This window comes from Xiphophorus hellerii, chromosome 18 (genome assembly GCF_003331165.1).
Source record: "Xiphophorus hellerii strain 12219 chromosome 18, Xiphophorus_hellerii-4.1, whole genome shotgun sequence".
In the NCBI taxonomy this organism is placed as follows: Eukaryota; Metazoa; Chordata; class Actinopteri; order Cyprinodontiformes; family Poeciliidae; genus Xiphophorus; species Xiphophorus hellerii.
The window spans coordinates 21,942,852-21,963,624 of NC_045689.1; the positions used below are offsets into that span (position 1 = coordinate 21,942,852).

The window sequence follows — 20,773 nt, forward strand, 5'->3', positions numbered from 1 at the left end:
CTAGAGAATATTAGAATAGGGCTAGGCCTAAGAAGTATCTGAGGCAGATTAGCAGAATCTGAAAAGGCAAGTTATAAAGAAATAAGACTTAATCCAACTAAGACCTGACATGGGACTTTAGAAGCTCATGTGGTGTACTGAGCTTTTTAAATTAACATTTTGGTAAGAAAGAACCAGACGATCCAGTTTAATGAAGGTATTTACTATATAATATACTTTATAAATGTGACAACAAACTCCAGTGTGAGAAGATTTTATTGTCAAAAGAAGGAGGTTTGGAGAAAAATATTATTTTGAGGACGAATATTTGTATAATTTAATTGTGTAGACCTGCAGTTTATTGAAGGAAATCATGTTATAATGTTTGAATAACTATAATTTGGAAATGTTTTTTCTACAAGAAATGCCCTTATAAATAATCCTGTTTATAATGAATATAAAATATGAATATGACCATATAATATTATTCCAATCTGTCAGTATGGATTAGGCGAGCAATATTCAAGTAAAGTGGAATTTTTATTAAAATGTAATTGGGTGAGAGATGGAGTCATTGTTGTCCTGAGTGGTTAAGTACAGACATGCAAATGTTCCTGGGCTTCAAAGGTAAGTGGTCAGCCCAGAGCTGTGTGAGAGGGTTCAGCCTGCGATTGTACAGAAAGGGTTTTAATATGTAATTATAATCAATTCTTTCCTCTCCAGCAAGACATTGAATCTAATTAACATCAGCTCCAACGTAAAACTCATTGGGGATAAAGGTCTTTAAGGGGAAGGAATATCAGATTAGACCAAAAAAAAAAAAAAAAACTCAGCTTGTATCTATTTTCCTGATGATTTCTGCAGGAGAGTCTGGATAGCTTGCGATATCACATCAATGCTTCAGCCACTGCACTGGCTCCATGTTTGTAAAATGATAGATTTTCGAATCTTATTACAAGTCCATCAGGCACTAGATGGTCCTGGCTTTAAAAACATTTCAGAGTTGCTTGTCAGGTCCAGAGCCCTCGGGTCATGAGGTCTCTGCTCCTCAGCTTGGGAACCAACTTTCCGAGAACCTCGGATGTGCAGAAAGGGTCTCTTTAAAAACCTAATCTGAAAACTTTACTGCTTACAGCAGTTTTCCCATCAAAGCAAGGGTTTATTTTCATGGTTTCGAGTTTAATTAGTAATGAAGTTGATTTAAAAGCCATGTCAGGTCAGATTTGGTGAAGAGTTATTATGTTGCCACCACTTGCTGACTTCAACAGAAATCTGCTTTACTTGATCGGCATTTTCATGGCTCTTCCCTATTTTGAAGAATTTCTGTGAAAAGTCGACCTGTGTGTCAAGTAACTTTTAACCACGGAGAACAAGAAGTAAAGAATACAGGAAGCAATCAAATGGGGGTGATTTTTTGCTTTGAATAGTTATTGCTTAATGTAGATTCTCCTCCAGTTCCCAAACAAATATGCTCAGAATAAAGGCCAGATTTGTCAAACATTTTCAGTATAAAGTTGTTTTTTGTTGTTTTTACTGTAATGAAAACAGATTTTCCTTTAGGACATTCGATTTAGCATGGAGGGCATTGCATTGAAAGCCACAAAAGGTAATTCCCCAACAATGCATGCACAAACTCACACTAATGGTGAGTTTAGAAACATGCATGGGAGGAAACTGAAGCACAAGAGAGTCTGCACACATGCACATGCAGACTCAATGCAAAAAATGTTGAGCATCAAGTGAAAGAGTCTTCCTAACATACCGTAGTCACTGGACATTTCAATAATGTGAGAGGACAAAAATATTCTAGGAAGATAGGAGTTTGTCTGTGAAGATCTTCAAGTGCTGGCAATAAAACTAAAAAAAACAAAAACAACAACAAACAACCAGACAATAAAACAGGCAAATAAATAAATGAAGCAAGTACAAAAGAGATTTGCTGACATTCTTTGTGTGTTGCTGACACCAACTCACAAAGAGTGATTATAATTAAGATTAGACGTGGTAAGACGATCTTTAATGAAAACTTCAATAATGTTTCATCTATTTGAACAGTTTTCAGAGTCATATTTGTCTTCATTTTCAATTTCAAATAACTGCTTTTAGTTATTCACTGTTCTGAAATATTTCTTCTTAATTATCTTTTCCTTACAGTTTCCTTGTTTCAATAAAGCACTTATTTTCTTGTACATGAGTAGTGCTATAAAACTAAACCAACCATATCTTGCCTACACAGCTTGATTAAGTTAAAATCAGAACAAATCGCAAAAGTGTCTGGCCTGGATGCACTGGACATAAATGTGTGCAGAGTTAATTCAGATCTAATAACATAATCAACTAAAGACCTATAAGTTACTTCAGCTAGGATCAACACAGATGGTATATAGATGTTTATCTTGTCAGAATTAACAAATGCCATTTTTTACTACATTTGGGTTCAGAAATGCATCACTGGTTGGCTGTAATACATCACAATGTCCACTAGATGTAGCAGATGACTGCCTGTAAGCCAGGAGATGCAGGATATTAGAGTCTGATTTGTGTAGAAATAAATTGGACTCGAGAATGTTGACTTGGTTATGTTAAATGGGGAGCCATGCGAACGTATTTGTGCACCTTTTTGGTAACCTTTTTTCCTTTTTGTTTACATTTTGTTACGTCATATCTACTAACTGCATAGTATTTCATTGGGGGCTTATGTAATAGACAAATACACTCATCGTTTTTGGAAATAAAAGTAAGAAAATTGAATTCAGTTCCTTTTACTTTGATAACAGTAAATAAAATCCAGAAACAGAAAAACTTTAGAAGTCGTAGTCAGGTTTGCTAGAAACATTAGGGAATAATCACCATCATAAAACCAAGAAACACTCCAGACAAGTGAGGAAAAAGTTATTGAAAAGTTTAAAGTGGTGGTTAGGTTAAAAAAACAATATAAAACGTTGAACCCTCATCAATCTATGGTAGATACTTCATACCTACTAAAGGCCCACCTGACATTACAGGCCAGAAATGGAGAACTTTAACCACAGAAGCAGCCTGATGTCTTATGGTGTCTCCGGATGACGTGTTGAAATCCACTGTAGCTCAGACGAAACAATGTCACAACCCTACAATTATTATTCGTGGCGGCAGATTCATGAAGTGCTAATGCTTTTTTTCAGCAAGGATAGAGAAGCTGGTCAGAGTCGATGGGAAGGTGAATGAATCTAAATGCTAAGCAATCCTGGAGGACAACCCGTTAGAGGCTGCAAGAGAGTTGAGGTCTCCATTCCCTCATGACAGCGTTCATTCAGCGCAGTCTGGACGGGCTTAGATTGAAGCTTGACCGGGCCTAAATCTAAATGAGAGTCTATTTCATAACTTGAAAATTGCTTTTTACAGACACACTGTATCCAGTCTGGCTGAGTTTGAGTTTTAAAATTATACACAGCTTTGTGTTGGCCTAATAATTAAAACTTCCACCCAAAAAAAACATCATCGTTTGTGGAGTTTGTGGAGCTTTAAGAGTATGAATGCTTTTGCAAGGGATTTTATGTCGAAATACAAAAACAGTACTGCAGACATTAATGCAAGAAGTAAGCAAAGGGGGAAACTAACTGAAAACTTATATGAAAAATAAACTTTAAAACAAAGTTAAAATGGCAAACACAGAAGGAAGCAGCAAGGGAACGGCAAAATTAGAGTTAAAGATGCAGGAAAAATGATTTAGCTGCCCAGCACTGATAAAACTTCCCTTCCCTGCAGCAAGAAAGATGAACAGATTTAACTTCTGAGGCTGCCATTTGTGCATCTTTTTCTTGACTCCAGAGCTGTGCGGTTGGTCCCTCTGGTCTGTGGGGTAATGAATCATTTACACAGGGATTAGGATAAGACTGTGCTCTAACGACCAATTAAAACATTAACTCAAGAGGCCTTTATGTGAAAACCAATATTTTCTTTCCTTGAAAACCACAAAGAGCTGCTGTCCTCACACGGTGTGTGTGTGTGTTTCTGTTTGTTTGGAGTTAAATAGGACTGACTGCAGCCATCTGAGTAATTAAAAGTAGATAAGCAGGATGCGCACCTGCTGGTGAGGAAACTGAAAAGTGATTTACTCCCAATTGAAATACTATGGGGGTAAAAAAAAAAAAAAAAGCTTTGTAAAGATAATTGATGGGAGAAGATTGCCTTACAAATTTCAAAGCTCAGTTCTTCTTTTTAACAACTCAGACAAACGTCACTGTTCTTGCTGGAGGAATGCTTGACGTTGCCAGAGGTTTTTTTTTTCACTGGTGTAACAAGAGTGAAGGGGTTGAACACAAATACACAGCAGACTTTGCTGATTTTTATTTTAGATTTTGTGAAGTCCTTTACCATGCAGCTCATGACTACGCAGTGCATTGTGTTTGTCTCCAGTTGCATTACAGTTTGTAGCATGACAACATGTAAGCGGTAAGAATAGTTTTACAAAAATATTGTCTCTAGTATTAACTTTTCCGAATTTTTTTTTCCTGTAAAAATTGATATGCTTAGCACTCAGTCGTCTTCATGTCTGTAAAAAGCTGTCTGCTTTATTTATCTTTCAATTTGACATGGCTGTCTGCAGCGGTTTGGCCAGCTTTTTGGGAAATGATGCGTACAGAGAGAGAGAGAGAGAGAGAGAGAAAGAGAGAACCTCCAGCTGATGAATCAAGATGCCCACACAGTGATTTTTCCGTGGAGACCAGTGCATGCGAGAAATGCAATGGAAAACACTCATACACAGAAATGTTTCATCCCACACACCCAAACACACCCCGGTACACTATAATCCGTGCTTCGTCATCTGCGGCTCCAATCGATCCAGGCGGGAATGAAAAGAGGGGGAACAAAGCAAAGTAAACGGAGCTCTGTTTTTATTTCTCTGAAAGACAAGCAATGTCAAGATGTTTTGGTCAATACGTTTCAACAACTGTTCGGAGAACAAAAGGCTGTGGAAAAGCCTTGTGATGAATTCGTCCAGCGTTTTGGCACACGCACAAACAAGGAGGCTGCAACTGCGGAAAAGTGAGACATTACTTTAAATTTGCACCAGAATTGTTGTGAAGATAAAATGCAGTCTATCATTTATAACCTTTTGTGCCGCGATGGCATTCGTTGCGTTTAACATTTAGCTTCTCTGATGCCAGACAGAAGAAAGGAACAGTTACACAAAGTGATACGATCTTGGACGGATGGATAGCTGCGATTATAAAGGAATAGAATCATAATGAATGTAGAAGTAAAGACATAGAAAGGCTATCAGAAATAAAGGCTTTGTTGTTTGGTTCCCTATCTCTGGACACACAGATTGTTTGTGGGATATACAGCAGCCGGTACAAGCATTGGCAACCCTTGTCTTGTAAACTGTGTAAAAATACTTCAAATAAATGCATATCATTCTGCAGTAGAGCAATACATCAAACTGTAGCATTTTTGTAAATTGTGTCAAAGAACTTTTAAATAGTAATTCACGACTTCCCGTTCCACTTTTGTATAAATAAGACATGAAGTACAGGCCTAATTCTAACTCACAAAGTTAGATGAAGACCCGTATTTACACATCCAACATGCAGAGGATGGTGAAGAAAGGAATAAAATCTATAAAGCTCTGTGGGAGAACTGCAGAATTAGAGAAAATCTATATTCCAACCAGCTGATAAGGAGGCAAGTCATCAAATAAAGACGCATTTTTCTGTTGCTACAAGCATAAAATATGATCAGTTCTAGTAATGTAGTAATTTGACTGAAATGAAGATCAAGCTTTCCTGCAATAAACATCTAAAGTTGCACTATGCAACTATATAAAAATGTTCTAAAATCTGTTTTTGCATATTTGCTAAAACTGTCACCATGTTGTGACAGTAAAATGTGAGGCAGATAATCTGTGAAAGAACAAACTCCTCCCTCTTCCCTGCGCTGCTATTGTCATCTGAAGAAATGCAATGCTGCCGGTTAAAATCAACCAATCAAAGCCCGGGGGAAGGTCTTAGAGCTGTCAATCACGCTCTTGTACGAGCTCCTCAATGAGTAACAACTTACCATTACAGGAAAACTGTTTATCTGCCATTGTCGGTGGCCATGCTAACTAGCCGGAGCATTCATGGCATGGTCTGCTATCAGGAACACGCTATAGCTTAGAAGTATGTACATGAGCTTGATTGTCAGCGCTAAGACCCTCATCCTGACTCTGATTGGTTGTTTCTGACCGAGTTGTACATTTCTGAAATTTGCACTGGGAGAAGGAGCTTGTATTTTTTTCCCCACATATTATCAGTCTCACCTGTCATGACATGGTGACAGTTTTACCAAATATGTAAAAAAACATATTCTTCATAAAGGTTATGTATCCCAGCTTTAAGGTCTTGTTTCAAATTACATTAATTTGAGGCAAAATGTCTCAAATCCTCTGTTGAATATCGTGCAGGATCTGCGATATTTTTGTTTCTCTTCAGAAATGTTAAGGGAACTTTGATGCAGCACATGGCATCATGAACTCTTCAAACATCAAAACAATTATTTACAGCAGTGGCACTGATTGTCATCCAACAGCTGACTTTGTCAACCACAAATATCTCAACTAACTACTTACCTAAAGTTGTTCATATCTACAGTCTGAGCAATATTCTGAAAAGTTTGAAACATCTGGAACTGTGGCAAGTTGCACCCTGCAAATCTGTTCCCCAAGGGACGCCAATATTTGTTCAGGGTGCTTCGAGCACGATAAAACACATTAAAGTCAGCGCGCGGTATCTCTTAAGTCCTCGCATAATAACTATTAGATATGGGGTAACTGGTGTAGATATGCAACAAGCCGCAGGCTTGAGGAGAGAAGTACCTTTTCACACACATCTCTTCAGGCTCTCAGTGCTCATCAGGGCCTCCATAAATCCAACAGCAGCAGGCGGCGGCAGGAAGCGGTGAGCAAATAGATGCATTTTATTTATGGAGCTAAATCACCAGAGGCAGAAGAAGCACAGCGATATAAACCTGACATGACGGTGACATACAGGAAGAGGCGAGTATTTGTGTGTGTCGGAGCTTAAAGGCTCATGCTGCCGTGTGAATGCTGTAGATAAGCAATGTGACAGGCTGATGATGCACTGGACACAACTTTCCATCTGTAATGCTGGAATAGAGAGAGTTGGATGCAGGCACCGGGAGACAAAAGGAGCAGGTTGGATTAAACTGTAAATCTGATGCGGGCCGTTCATCCTGCCGTCCAGAGGAGACTATAATATCCGCTGAAAGTCGCGGTGATAGATGAACTACAAGCCAGTGGATGCTTAAATCACAGATGAGTTGTTAAACTCATTAGCCTGCGTTAAGACTCTCTGCCCACACAAATTCTCAGCTGCTCAAAGGATTCTCGAGTGCGCGGATGCTAACCGGGCTCTGGGAGAGAGAGAGGAGAGAGGAAGACGCTTCTGGTTCTGTTGGCCAACACGGCCCACCTGCTCGTGTTCACAGTGTCCTGCTACAGTATTGACACTCCCTGATCTGGTTCACATTTTGTCATTTTACAACTACAAAGCCTGAAGGATTTTAAAGTGGATTTTTTTTGTGTGTGTGACAAACACAAATAAGTGTTTCATTTGGAGCAAAGTAAAACCTAGTTTTTAAAAAACGTTTCGTTGGCTTTAGTGGCCTTTATTTGAAAGTAGTTCGACAGGAAACAGGGTAATGAGAGAGGCAAATGTCACCAGGCCGGGAATCGAACCTGCGACCACCGCCACGAGGACTGAAGCCTCAATGCGCGGGTCGTGCTTTGCCCCTGCGCCACAACAGCACCTGTGATACCAGTTTCAAATGTTTTTTTTGTGCCACCAAAAACCTGAAATGTGTGCTGTGAACGTATGATCTGCCCCTTTTACTCTGACACGCCTAAATATTTAGTTATTTAGCCTCTTGTGTAAGAAGAAAAATGGGGTTCATTTTTCAAATATTTTCACCATTTTTTAAATTAATTTCATAATGTCGCAGTTTAGAACTAAAAGTATAATCAGCAAGCTAAATATATACTGAATATATAAATATTTACTAATTTATTTACAAACACAATCTCAAGCTACTTAACAATTACAGTTAATTTCTAAAAGCAACTGGTTGCACTGGATTTTATCTAGGAATATCAGAATACGTGGGGGTGAACACGTATGAAAGCTATGCTGCGTGGTTTCTATTTTTAAATAATAATAATAATAATAATAAAACTTGAATAATTGCTCTTCCACTTTGTAATTATGAGCTGCTTGCATTGATGTACCACAGAAAATCACCCAGAAATACATTAAAAGCTTGTGGTTGTAATGTGACAAGATGTGAAAATGTTCAGTGGGTTTTCTGATTGCATGGTTTTAAAAAAAGGCACTGTATAAAAGAAAACAAAAAAACCAAACAGTTCACTCAGGAGGCTGCCAGCGTGACGGATCTAAACAGCTGCTAAGGTCAAATCCATCAGAGCACAAACGAGACAAACCAGAAGCCCAGAGAATGGACGTTGTTTCCAGAAATGTATTTATAATGAAATAAAATGTCAACATAAAAAAATAAAGCATATAAAATATATAGAAGCACAAACAGTGCCAGCTCTCTCCCGGAGAAGGTCGCCCAGAGTCTCGGTGGGATTTGTTTTAATTCGTACTCCACTGCTCTCCGTGCCTTCAAGGTAATTGGCAATCTCATTCCCACTACGCTTGATTTAGCACCTCTGTAAATGTTTTCAGCATTTAAGAAGTTTGCATTGAGAGCAGAAAGAGCCTTCACACTCTCATCTGCTTCTTAGTAACATTCAGCAAATGGATGAAAACGGCTTTTATAGACCTTTTTAAATTTGGGTCTTCTCTTCTCTTGTACTTACTCATTAATTTGACTAAATCTTTAAAGAAATGTTCGCATTTTACAGTGAATGTTTCTGGAGACCTAAGATTTTTTTTCTTCATTAAACTAATCAATGTAGCTGTCCATGAGAAGGATTCCTGTAATTAAAAAACAAACAAACAAACAAAACACAAGAGTGTACAATGCTGCTCCATTAACACAATAAACGTCAAACAATAATTACTCTTGAAAAAAAAATACCACAATAGACATTTACCAGGAACTGCACTGATTACACTGTATTTACATAACTTTTGTGAGCCAGCTTGTTTGAATTAAAAAAATAACAACATTGGAGCAGATCATGGACAGATAATGTGCATAAAAAAAACACAGAGACATTTAAACCTGACAGATGTTTCGTGAAATGAAACATGTTTCTCTTCACGTTGCTCGCTCTAAAGGAGGAGAGGAAATTCTGACGAGATGGAGGCTTGAAGTGACAGAAAGGTGAATGCTGCACCTTCATTTAAAGCTGTCGTGAAATGGCATCTTGCAGTGCTGTAAAAAAGATTTGAACCCATACGGGTCTAAATATTTCAAAAACTAAAACTAATTTTGTCATCAGACAAAGAAAACCTGAATAAATACAAACTGTTTTCAAGCAACGATTCCATTTATGAACTAAAAAAAGCAATCCAAGCACCACTCACTAGCAAAATAATTGCGCCCTAAGCCTAATAACTGTCTCCTCTTTAAATTGTTTGAATTCAGGCACATTGAGGGATTGCTTCAAGCATAAACTGTCTGTTTAAGGGCATACCAGAGCAGTTCAATCAAATTAGGTCAGGGGTCTTTTCTGACCTCCTGGATGAGTTTTTAATGCCATCTTTGAGTAATTTGGGGAGGTCAGTCACTTCTGGGAAGGTTCACCACTGTTCTATGTTTCTTAATTTGTAAAAACAAACAAAACAAAAAACAATATTTTTGTGGTTCATTGGATCTATCCAGACTGTTTGTCGTATTGCCTGTATTATTTTGTTGGACAGGTTCTATTTAAGACATTTCTTGGTTCTGCAGATCTGGCAGGCTTGGACATGACTCGTTTAAATGAACTCAGCTTTCCATAAGCGCTGTTCGGTTAGCAACAATGTAAGCACGAGTCAACCAAAGTGGGTTACCTTTAAGCCTGGTTTGGATAAAGTTTTTTTTGTACTTTGAAAACATCTTCTTGTATTTAATTGGGTTATCTTTGTCTGGTGGTAAAATGCGTTTGAAGATCTGAATTATTTGAGATAAGCAAAAACAGGGGGAAAAATCTGTAAAACTTCTCACAACAACATGGCATGAGGGTGATTGACAGATTGTGATGTGCAGATTTAAAGTGATGGGCACATCAGCGATAAGGACGGGTCTGCACTGGCAGCCGTCTGCCCTCTGATTCAGTGAGGTTATCATAAAGCAGTCAAAACAGCCACTCAGCCTAAACTCTCATAAGTAACTAAGAGTCCTCCTGGATTCATTTGTAGGAAAATGCAAAAGGGCAAATGTCATTCCAACAGACATTTATAAATGATTTTCAAATCGAGATTTAGGGACTAACACGGCAAACTGTTTGTGTGATTAATTAGATTTGTTTTTCTGCCATCAAACTCTTTGGAAAGGGAAAGAAAAGTGAGTGAATCATTGTTTATATTTCCCCAAGTCACTCATTCCAAAGAACAAATGACTTTTTTCTGCTTCTATAGCTTCAATAAAGTATGAAAACTGTCATAACACATCAGAAGCAAAATACTTCTCCAAGGGGCTTGTAAAACTGAACATTCAACAAAAGCGCCGACGTTTTAACACTTAAAAGAACGGAGGGAAACTGCTGCAGTAAAAGCTTCTTTACCAACAGCTTTTTGGTCGGTCACTAGTTTCATATGAAGGCAAAAATAAAAGAATTATGATTTTAACAGCAGAAAAAGGGACCTGATTTCATTCAGCATGTACAGAACAAAAACCGTGTTCATCACCGGCAGGTGTTTATAACAACTGTTGTGGAAATCTAATAAAATGAGGAACAAATCAAAAATGTTGTGGCACTAAAGGGATATTTCCAGGATGCTGACCTGAACGTTTTTGTCTCCAGAACTAAATTACCCTCAACCTTAAACCTCCCAGGGATTGTTAACCCTAAAAGGTTTCTCCTTGGATCCTTGGGCAGACCAAGGACAAAAAAAGTTTCCTGCATGGACTTACATATATATATATATATATATAAAACCTTGTGATTTATTGTGAGCAATATAACTGATTGGTTCATGTCTTCTATCTATAGCTTTGGCAAAATCATTCCAAGCTTCTCCCAATGGAATAAAACTTAAAAACGCTTTCAAACTAAGAAGAAATTAATTTGCTCCATTAACAGATGTTTAATGAAATTCAACCAACATGTACCAAAAGTCCAGGGGCGTTGTGGAGGTTTTCTCTGCACCTCTGCGAATAAATGCTGTTCGACATTCTCACAACGTCTTCAGTCCCCTGAAAAAGTTTAAACTGGGAGGAATGCAAAAAAACAAAAACAAAAAATGCTGAGAATATTGTTTCAGTCCAAAATACCGAATGGCCTGAATCCAAAATGCTGTTGTGGGTTGGTTCAGGATGGTCCAAAAAGTATGTCTAGCGACCTCCCTAGCAGGGCCATTTTCTGGGGTAAAATTACAAACAAGTCACTTTTACTCCATAGAAGCTGCGGAAAAGAACATGTGCAGAAAAGTAGCACTAGAAAAATGCCTTATTACTCCATCACATACGTGCATTGCATTTCCAGAATGTACAAAGATGATGTCTTTAAGGAATTATTGATTACCAAACATTACTGTTCTATGTAATTTGATCTACAGCTAAGTCAAGTTGCCTCTTTTATAATTTAACTCAGAGAAACCTAAATCAATGAAATAGGTGCTACTGCTACAAAATGTATGAAAATGCTGCAAAAATGTCATAGCACTGACACAATAATATTACTCAACCCCATGTTACATTGTTGTTTTTAAATGATTCTTTGTGCCCTATAAACCTGATATCTAGTTTTGCCATCAGCCTTGGTAGGAACAGCCAGATGTAACTGATTGCATCACATTAGATGGATTTTGGACAACTTTTCTTATTTTAATTCAGCCAAACTAAAAGGTAATTCAAGCATGATGTACTATTCATATTCAACAGCATCTCACTCAGGTTTAACCTCAGTTTTAATTAACTACTCCATGCCAAAACTTAAAATTTTTTTTAAGTCAGTTAAAAACCCAAGTCCTCTCTATCACAAATTCACAACCAGATACTCTCTTTCAGGATCTTCCCTGTTTCATGAATTCATGGTTCCATCAATGATGGCAAGTTGTCCCAAGTCCTGAAGCAGCAAACCAGCTGCAAAACAAGACAACCAGATTTAAATATCGTGTGCATGATGTTCTTTTCTGAAATGCTTTTTTAATGACACACACCTTTTAAGAAACTACTTTTGCCTCGTAAATCCACAGAATATTTTCCAAAAGGTTTCTGGGATCATGAAAATGATATTTTTTTTATTTATTTTTTGCAAATGTGAGACGGATCTTTGTGTTCCTTTCTGCCTGCTGCTGTTTTCCCCTTGGTTGCTGTTCTTATCCTCTCTGTCTCTCTCTGGACTTCTTCAGATGTTGCTTCTTCAAAAGATTTCACTGTTGTTCCAAGTTTTCTGTATTAGAGGAAAATTGCACTGATTGTGGTTCCAAAAACCTTAAATGTGATTTTTTTTAAAAAAATATTTTTGAAACTGATTCATTCATTCCTTTGTTTCTCTTTTGCTCTTGAATTTCTTTAGATCATAATCTGGTGTGTTGGTTTTTCGAGGTCCTTTGGACTACTTCATGTTGTCAGACAGGTGCTAGTTACATGACTTCTTTATTGCACAGGACAAGCAGTAATCAGGCTACCACTAGCCTGGACTTAGTCAATGAAATTAAACTTATTTCATGATTTAACAAGAGCGACAATGATAGCTTCAAATAAGACAATGTTGGTATCGGTAGAATGAATTAAATCACTACTTGGAAACTACATTCTGTATTTTCTCAGGTTACCTTTGTCTGATATTCAATTTTTTTAATTGATCTGAACCATTTCAGCATAACAAAATGCAGATTCCGTTTTACTGCACAGTATAGAAAAACACCCTCCAACCCAATACGTAAGCAAAATCTTTCTTCCATGTTTGTAGCTCTGCAAAAAAGCACTTGTAAAGACACCACTGTATGTGGCGAGACAAGAAAGAGTGTTAGCAGCTTAAGAAAGACGGAAATAAACGGGCATCTTTCTAGAAAATGCTGAAACTCAGTTACCACCTTATATTCTGATCAGAATGTGAATGTGACTGATTTGACCACTCACCAACGCCGCGCATCGCTGTCTTTCAGGGATATCAACAGTTATTTTATTCTATTTTATACAATAGCGTCACTACAAAACGAGCTGATGTGCGTCTGCGTGTTTATTTTCTTGGTTCAGCTGAATTTGTTTGTTTTCTGAAGGCTCTGGTGCTTCGTTTAGCCACAAGGAAACACTCGTGGTTTTTGGCACTTTTAACATAAAAAGGTTTAAAGGATGACTTTGCTTTAACCTCCTACTCCTTCGCAGCACATTGGATGCGGTACATCTTCATACAGGTAACTGTCAGACTAAAAAAAACAAGTGGTTTATTTTTTTTTTTAAGAATAGAATAACAATATTTAGTTATAATAATCAAACAGAGGACAGAAATATAAAAAAAATGAACTGCACATTGATAAATGACTGGAAATACTGCATAGTACAAATGCCCCATAGCTGTTTTTGTCTGTCCTGCTTCACAGGGTACAATGGGCCTCCAGGGACAGACCGCAATGAGACACGCTCATCAGTTCTTTTTCCTCTGACCAAGGAAAACAAAAATCATCCAAAAACATTTCAAAATCTGACTTTAAGTGGTTGCTTCAAGGGCAAAACAAAGTCTGCAGCAATGTCCTGCTTTTCAAGAACAAGCTCAGAATGGCTGGATAAAAATACCACATGGTCTTTGATCCCTGGAAAAAAGAGAGAGGTGTATGTTGGAAAAGTCAGTCTTACTGGATTTTCCTAGTGTTATTCAGGTTCGCTGCTATTTGTGGTTTTGTCCCACTCCATGCTCTCCTCGCTGTGCGTGGGAGAGGGAAGGGCCTCGCCGGCCCCGGCGGGACGCATCCTGAGTCCCTGGAAGCGTCTGCACTCGGGGCAAATCCGGATGTGGCTGCAGCCCCTCGCCACCAGGGCGGCCTCCTGCGCCAGTCTGTGGGAGAGCGGCTCGGGCAGGCCGGTACCTGCGCACAGTTTGCCATTGCTGAGGCTGACGGCGGCGGCTCGCGCTCGACGTTCCTCCAGGGGTAAAGGTCGCGGCCGCATCAAAGACGCCGCCCGCCGGCGCCTCACCTGCAGGCTGTCCCGACACAACACGATCCCGTGCAGCTCCCGCAGCATCTCCTCACACACCGACTGCTGCGTGCGCACACGGGAAGGGGAGAGGAAAATAAGAGAAAAGGGAGGAAAGAGAGAGGAAGAGAAATGGAGAGAGGCCAGACAAGTCACTGACTGACTGACTCGGTAAGGACAGACTGATGGACGTCACGGACACACAGAACACACACAGGTTTCATGGTTATCATTATGACTGGTTAGCAGCAACAAATATTAAGAATCACAACACATTTATACTACATATTAATATGTTAGTATTACTTCTAACATGCACACATGAAGCCACATCAATAATAGTTCTCCACCAGTTTGGGGCCTTTTGACTTTTTTTTTTTTTTTAACATTTAGCATTAAACTAATAGTTCAAAATATTGTATTAAAATTTGATGTGGTAGACAGGACGCACAAATTTATTTTGCAAATATCAAAGGGCAATTTTCTTTAGCATTGTGATATGAAAATTTGAAAGAGAAAAATCCCAAAAGACTTGCAGCTGTCGTTGCGTCAAAAGCATTGAGCGAGGAGGTCTAAATATAAATACAAAATTAATTTTTTTTATATTGTAATTTGTAAAAACTGTTATTCCTCTTCACTTCAGCTTTAAATCCACTTTACAGTATGCTGGTTTCTGTTCTGTCCCCTTAAATCCCAATAAAATACAGAAAAGTTTATGTTTGCTACTTGAAAAAATCTAAGAGGTACAAAGAGTTTTATAAAGTTGTACAGAGCGAATGCAAAGGTTTCTGGGCAAAGGAACAGACATAAAACTGCATACAGGTCTGAATCCATTAATAATTCAAAGCACAAATAATTCACGTTTGGAAATGAATGCTTTCCAAGCCTCTTTCCAGATTAAGCTGCAAATAAGCTTCTAAGGTCAGAAGTATAACTTTGATTTATCCTCTCATACACGAGGAAATGCTTCATCACTGTACACTTTAAAAACATTCCTTAAAAAAGACAGATACCTGTGCTGACAGCCGATTATTAATGCAATGAACTGGGAGCTCAGATGGGAAGAATAGATGCTACACGTTAATGTAAAACCTCACGGCCCTTCCCAAGGGAAGGAAGAAAGTATGTCAAGGTCAAATATGCTTTCCCCACCTCATTTCCTGGGGCCTGTTTTAACATCCAAACAAACTCCAGCACAGCCATGAAGATCGCCACCAGCAGGCCGCACACGAGCACCACGAAGATCCCGCCGATGTTCTCCATACCCAGACCTGAGGAGATGGCAAAGGTCAAGGAAATGAGGGAACAAAGAAGCAAATGGTGACTGATTACACTGAGGATTGCCCTCAAAAGAAAAATGAAACCTTTGGCCCGGTGGTCCTCCTCCTTTGGACACTTGCCACCCTCCCACCAAAACCTCTTGAGAATCTCCAAACGATTGTCCTCCTGAAGTTTGAGGATGGCAAGGTCAAACTCATCGCGGTACACTGACCCTGAAGGACGGAGAAAAGGCAGAACAGGAAAAGTTTCTTACATTGGATGCTTAAAAGTTTCTGAAACCTGCCAAACTTTACGACACAGAACATAATCATATTTTCACACAAGCCTATATCTGTGTGGCTGAAGTTGGTTTGGCAGTTAATTTGAAGATAAAATCAGAGGCAGGCCTTTTGACTGAACAATCCTGCGTCGGTCCACGTTTTTTTCTAAAGGCTCATTGTAGCGACGGCACTCACACCTAGTGGCATAAATTTCAGATTGCAATCAGCTGATTATGCCGCGCCTCTCCTACTCCTTCAGCTGAAAGGGAGAAGGTCCTTTCTGGAACAGTAATATAGCAGATTGCAAAGAGGAGAACTCAATGCATCTTCCACTCGTAGTTTGTACGTCAGAAAACCCTGACAAACTTAATTGATATGCATATTTTTTTTCCTTTTTAACTGTGGTTTCATTATCCCATTCATTTTTTTGCTGCTGCAAAGTGAAACTAGATATTTACATACCATTTAGAAGACAGATAGCAGATATTTTAATTGCCGGCTGAAATTAAATTAGACTTATAAAACTGTAATCGACTAATCACGCTACTTTGCTGATCTGTAAAATCTATAATTTTCACCTTTGACATTTATGTTCGCAGTAAAAGGCGCTCCATTGCTGGCTAAGATTCCCGTCCATCTTTGTTACATTGGCTGCTCTTTGTGCTGTTCTCAGATAGCTGTCCATTTGCAAACAGCTATACAGAGCAAAACTAAAACTTTTAGTTTGAAATGTTTTAAACAAAATGCTAAATTTATCCTCACACAGCTAACTAGAATGGCACTGAAATATGCTACAAGCTGCATTTTCAGCAATTTGTAGCGAAATGGAGAGAAAAGTGTTGTTAGCCTAACAATTTGGCAAATTGAGCTGCATGAGAACTTTGTGAGCAGGAGCAAGGCGTGAGTTTGTGGTCAGACCTTCGTCTGTGTGTGCTTCCAATTCTGAAACCAGAAGTAAAGGCAGATCCTCTCCTTAAGTAGTTTCATCAAACACGTAACATGTTGCTGCGCTGACACAATTTGTCCATGTCCAAATTAGTCGTGATGGATGCATAATGTCTTGTTTATGTATTTAAATGTAAAAGAAATTACAGCCACTGTAAATAGACTGGCGTTCTGCCAGCCAAACAAACTCCTGGACACCATCACCAAGAGACGCCTGATTATGTTACACAGACTGACTGGGAAAACATTATCATCTGTCTCAGGAGGAGTGCACTGTCAGCACAAGTGTTGATTTTTTTACTCTCCTGTAGAACCTTAAACTCGTTAAAAATGCAACTTGAAGCAGCATATTAATGCAGACGTGAAGAAGCTCTTGTTGGGACAAGAATATCTGACATCAAGAAAAACAGAGAACACAGCGTCATGAATTGGTGAGTGAGCAAAGTGTAAAATCACACTACTTTACTGGACTTTGAGTTTAGGCCTGTACTTGAGATTTTATTAGTTTTAACAGGAATGGTATTCAATATCACCGAATTCTTGATCCTACAATACTTTAATTAGTATCTGGTTAAAAAAAATCTTGAGTAGGACATTACTAATAAAAATACTTACAATGATAACACTTATTATGTGTGCATCGAACTTCTCCAAACAGGGTGCAGATTAAAACACTTGCATACCTTTTATAAATAAACTGTTTTTAAGTATTTCTACTTATATATCTTCTGCAGAATTACTGGTACTACTGATACTAGGGTTTGGTTCTTCAAAAGTTTTGCATATGACGGGATGTTTGTACTGTTCTTTTTGAAAATGTGGCACCTTTCATTTATCATCATTAATGTTTTCCTCCTTAACTTGCACTCTTTGCATTCCTGCTTAATGGTTCTAATTTGTATACTGTATTTTAATAGCACCTGCCCGAGGGCTAATGATGGAAATCAGACTCAGATCAGAGTCTGATCTAAAGAGCATCCTGGCTTTAGAGCTCAGTGTGAAACATAAATGTTGAATTGAGAAGGAATTGTTCAGATTTAAGATCAAATACCTCAAATTGATTCCACAGTGCATGTCCAGTGTCAGGTGTAAAACCTAATCCACAGAAAGATTGAATTTTTATCTTGTAAACATCAAAGGATTTCAAATCTTATTTACTAAAGACGTATTCTTTTTCATGCTGCAGGAGATCAAAGTACAAATAAAATCGTATCTAAATTCTCAGAAACATTTCTCTGGAACGATACTTTAAACTCCCTTCCTGTCTCACCTTAGCAAAGAAATTGTTCTGTAAAAGCCCGGCTGAAAGTCTCGCTAGTTTCTCACTTTTTGCATCACTTTGTCCAATAATAGGAGCCAATTGTTTGGCTATGCAGGAGCTTTACTTTTCAATTTAACCCTCCAATGCAACGCTTATGGTCCATTCTTCAACTAATGCTCCTATTCTTCTTTTTCCTTTTCTCGGCTTCACAGTGAATTATACAACACATTTAGGTGAAACTATCAGCCTCAGCCTCTGAAGTTGCCATTTTACGCCAAACCTCTTTCTCCTTTTACTCCACCAATAAATGTCTCTCCCTCTCACCATTCCCCACTCACCCAGTGGCATGCCGATGCCATAGCCCTTGGTGTCGAGCAGTCCTCCAATTTGAGTCAGGTTGCAGTTCCTCTGGCGGTAGTACTCATTCATGGTGCTCTCCAGCAAGTAGGCGTAGTTGGAGTTCAGAACCCGAGCGATGCCCTCCTCTGTGCTCTTCACGAACACGCTGGGCTGCTTAGAGTTCATGAAGTTCCACATGCGTTGGTAGGTCTGGTAGCGAGAGTTCTGCAAGGCGGCACGAGGGCGAGATCGGATCAGAATAAACAAACAGTCGGCTGAAGAAGTCAGGCGGCAAAGGTTTATTAGCTGCAGATAAACATTTTCTGCCTTTGCTGATGTGGAGATGAGTTTTTATTTGTTTTCCTTTTTCATTTTCTTGACTGATGGATTTATTCAAACTCCGATTCAGTGATTCTGCTTCGTCTGCTTTTTTTTTGTTGTGTTTGTTTTTCTCCTTTGGCCGCATACGAGTTTCAATTTGAGCATCTACAGATTTTAGACCAAAGACTTCAAATGATATCGCTGCCTTTCTTACATGTGCTCTTAACCAGTTTTCCCCGAGTTATTCAGGGTCCAGTAAGTGTAAAAGCATCAAGGAGTGTAGGACTAATGTCTCTTTTCTCCTCTATAGCACCGTCCTTCACTGTCACTGCCTTTTTCTGTCTCTCTCTGAGGTCAAATATGCAGCAGATGAAAGAGGTTGGAATGGGATTTGGACAGCTGACTGACCCCTTGAGGAGGAGGATATTGGATGGTGGAGTGGGCAGGTAGGACAGAAATAAAACTTATGGTAAAAGGAGAAAGACAAGCAGGTGATAAGGAGGATCCCAACACTTACTGTCTGACTTATTGATCACAAGAGTTTTGGAAGTCAGAGCAAGCTCAAAGTTAAAATGACAAGTTCACATCTAGTTTTCATGTGCATGTTTCAGATCTTATAGTTAATGTTGGTTATTCATTATTTATTAGATATGTAGATAAGAAAGCAAAGAACAAATAAAATGGATTTTAGAAACAAGAATTCAAATTTGAACTTATTGTGGATTTTCTCGACTGACATCAAGTGAAAATATGCATATAAAAGAAACAAATATACACATCACAATGTATTTTGATAAAACTGAGTGCTCCTTAGCAACATTATCTTTGCAGCTATCAATCGATATGAACTAAATGTTTCAGTATTAGTTTTTTCAATTTGGTTGGTTCTCGCAAAAATACTATTTTTAAGACTAGTAATTAGATTTAAATGGAACTTGAAGATGTAAAATTTGGTGCAGGGGATTTTTGTTCGCCCGTGGCAATGCTAAACTCCTTCGCTGTGAACAGATTCACTGATTTTCCATCAACTTCTAGTTCATCCTTAGTGATTCCTGGGATGTCCTTAATTTCCCATCTATTTTCCTCCAATCTGAGCAATATGATTTGGATATGGCTGAAACTTCTATGTAACTTAATGTTTCAACATGACGATGATACAAAATAGATCAATAAATTAATGGTAAAATTTGGCATGGCATTGAATTTAACTGTACAGAAAGTATCTGAACTTGCCTAAAGCTAAGTTTGTGCCATGAAATCCATCAATTTGGTGTGCTGCAAAAAATCCACCAGTAATTCACACAGGAACTTGTGCACCTAATAATTACTTTTAAAAATCTTTGAAGTTGTAAGTTGTATAAGCTATCCAGTACAAAAAAGGAACCTCTCAAAATTAAAAGCAACCACATCAGGATGAGATTGATGCCTATCTAACCCCTCGACTGGAAATGATGTGTTAAAAAGAAAAGCTACTGTACTATGAGCTCTCACCATAAAGAAAGTCATAGTGGATCCTCCATGCATGGTGCCGTACTCTATCGCTGTCTGATCCGCCAGGTCGTCCACTGACTCTATTGGCACCTCCATCCTTTGAACAGTCAGGAAGGCGGCCAAGTTGGCAGTGTACGAGGAGATGATGATTAATGTAAAGGCCCACCTGTGGAGGAGGGCAGAGATAAAGAACATATGTATCCATCTATGAATATATGCAAAAACAGACTGCTGTATGAAGATAAATTATCGTGGTGAAAGTGAGGGAAGATTAAAATAAACTCCACACCTGAGAGGAGAAAACACGGCAGGAGGTTTCACAGTGGGTGAGGTGCTGGATGGATGAAGGGGGTCGGTGGAAATGGATGGAGAAATGGGGCAATGGTTGGTTAGGATGCAAAAGCAGACATGAAAAGAAAGACAGTGTTTCAAATGTATAAGAGATTTTTGAAAACTGATGTCCTGAAACTCTGGAGTAAACATACCAGAGCTGCCCCAAATCAGAGAAAAATGCTTGAAACAAACAAACAAAAATAAAAACAGAAAGCAACACAAATTATTTCACTTTGTTAGGAAACTAAAGAATTAAGGTTTTTGCTATGTGGGA

At 38.6% G+C, this 20,773-nt stretch overlaps 1 protein-coding gene across 4 annotated transcripts in view; it reads right to left on the minus strand.

The window, feature by feature from the left end:
* Window positions 1–8,475: 8,475 nt before the first annotated feature.
* The window catches only part of grik4 (glutamate receptor, ionotropic, kainate 4), a 354,044-nt gene continuing 341,746 nt past the window's right edge, over window positions 8,476–20,773 (minus strand). The window contains exons 17-22 of one of the 4 annotated variants that reach the window (XM_032545493.1): window positions 20,456–20,500; window positions 20,167–20,332; window positions 18,354–18,579; window positions 15,633–15,761; window positions 15,421–15,539; window positions 8,476–14,331 (exon numbers count right to left, since the gene is read on the minus strand). In XM_032545493.1, the coding sequence (XP_032401384.1) occupies window positions 13,945–14,331; window positions 15,421–15,539; window positions 15,633–15,761; window positions 18,354–18,579; window positions 20,167–20,332; window positions 20,456–20,500 (1,072 nt within the window). In that variant the 3' untranslated portion in view covers window positions 8,476–13,944. Of the gene's footprint in view, window positions 14,451–15,420; window positions 15,540–15,632; window positions 15,762–18,353; window positions 18,580–20,166; window positions 20,333–20,455; window positions 20,501–20,773 lie in introns of all 4 variants that reach the window. The other 3 variants (XM_032545492.1, XM_032545496.1, XM_032545494.1) reach the window with 3 other exon arrangements.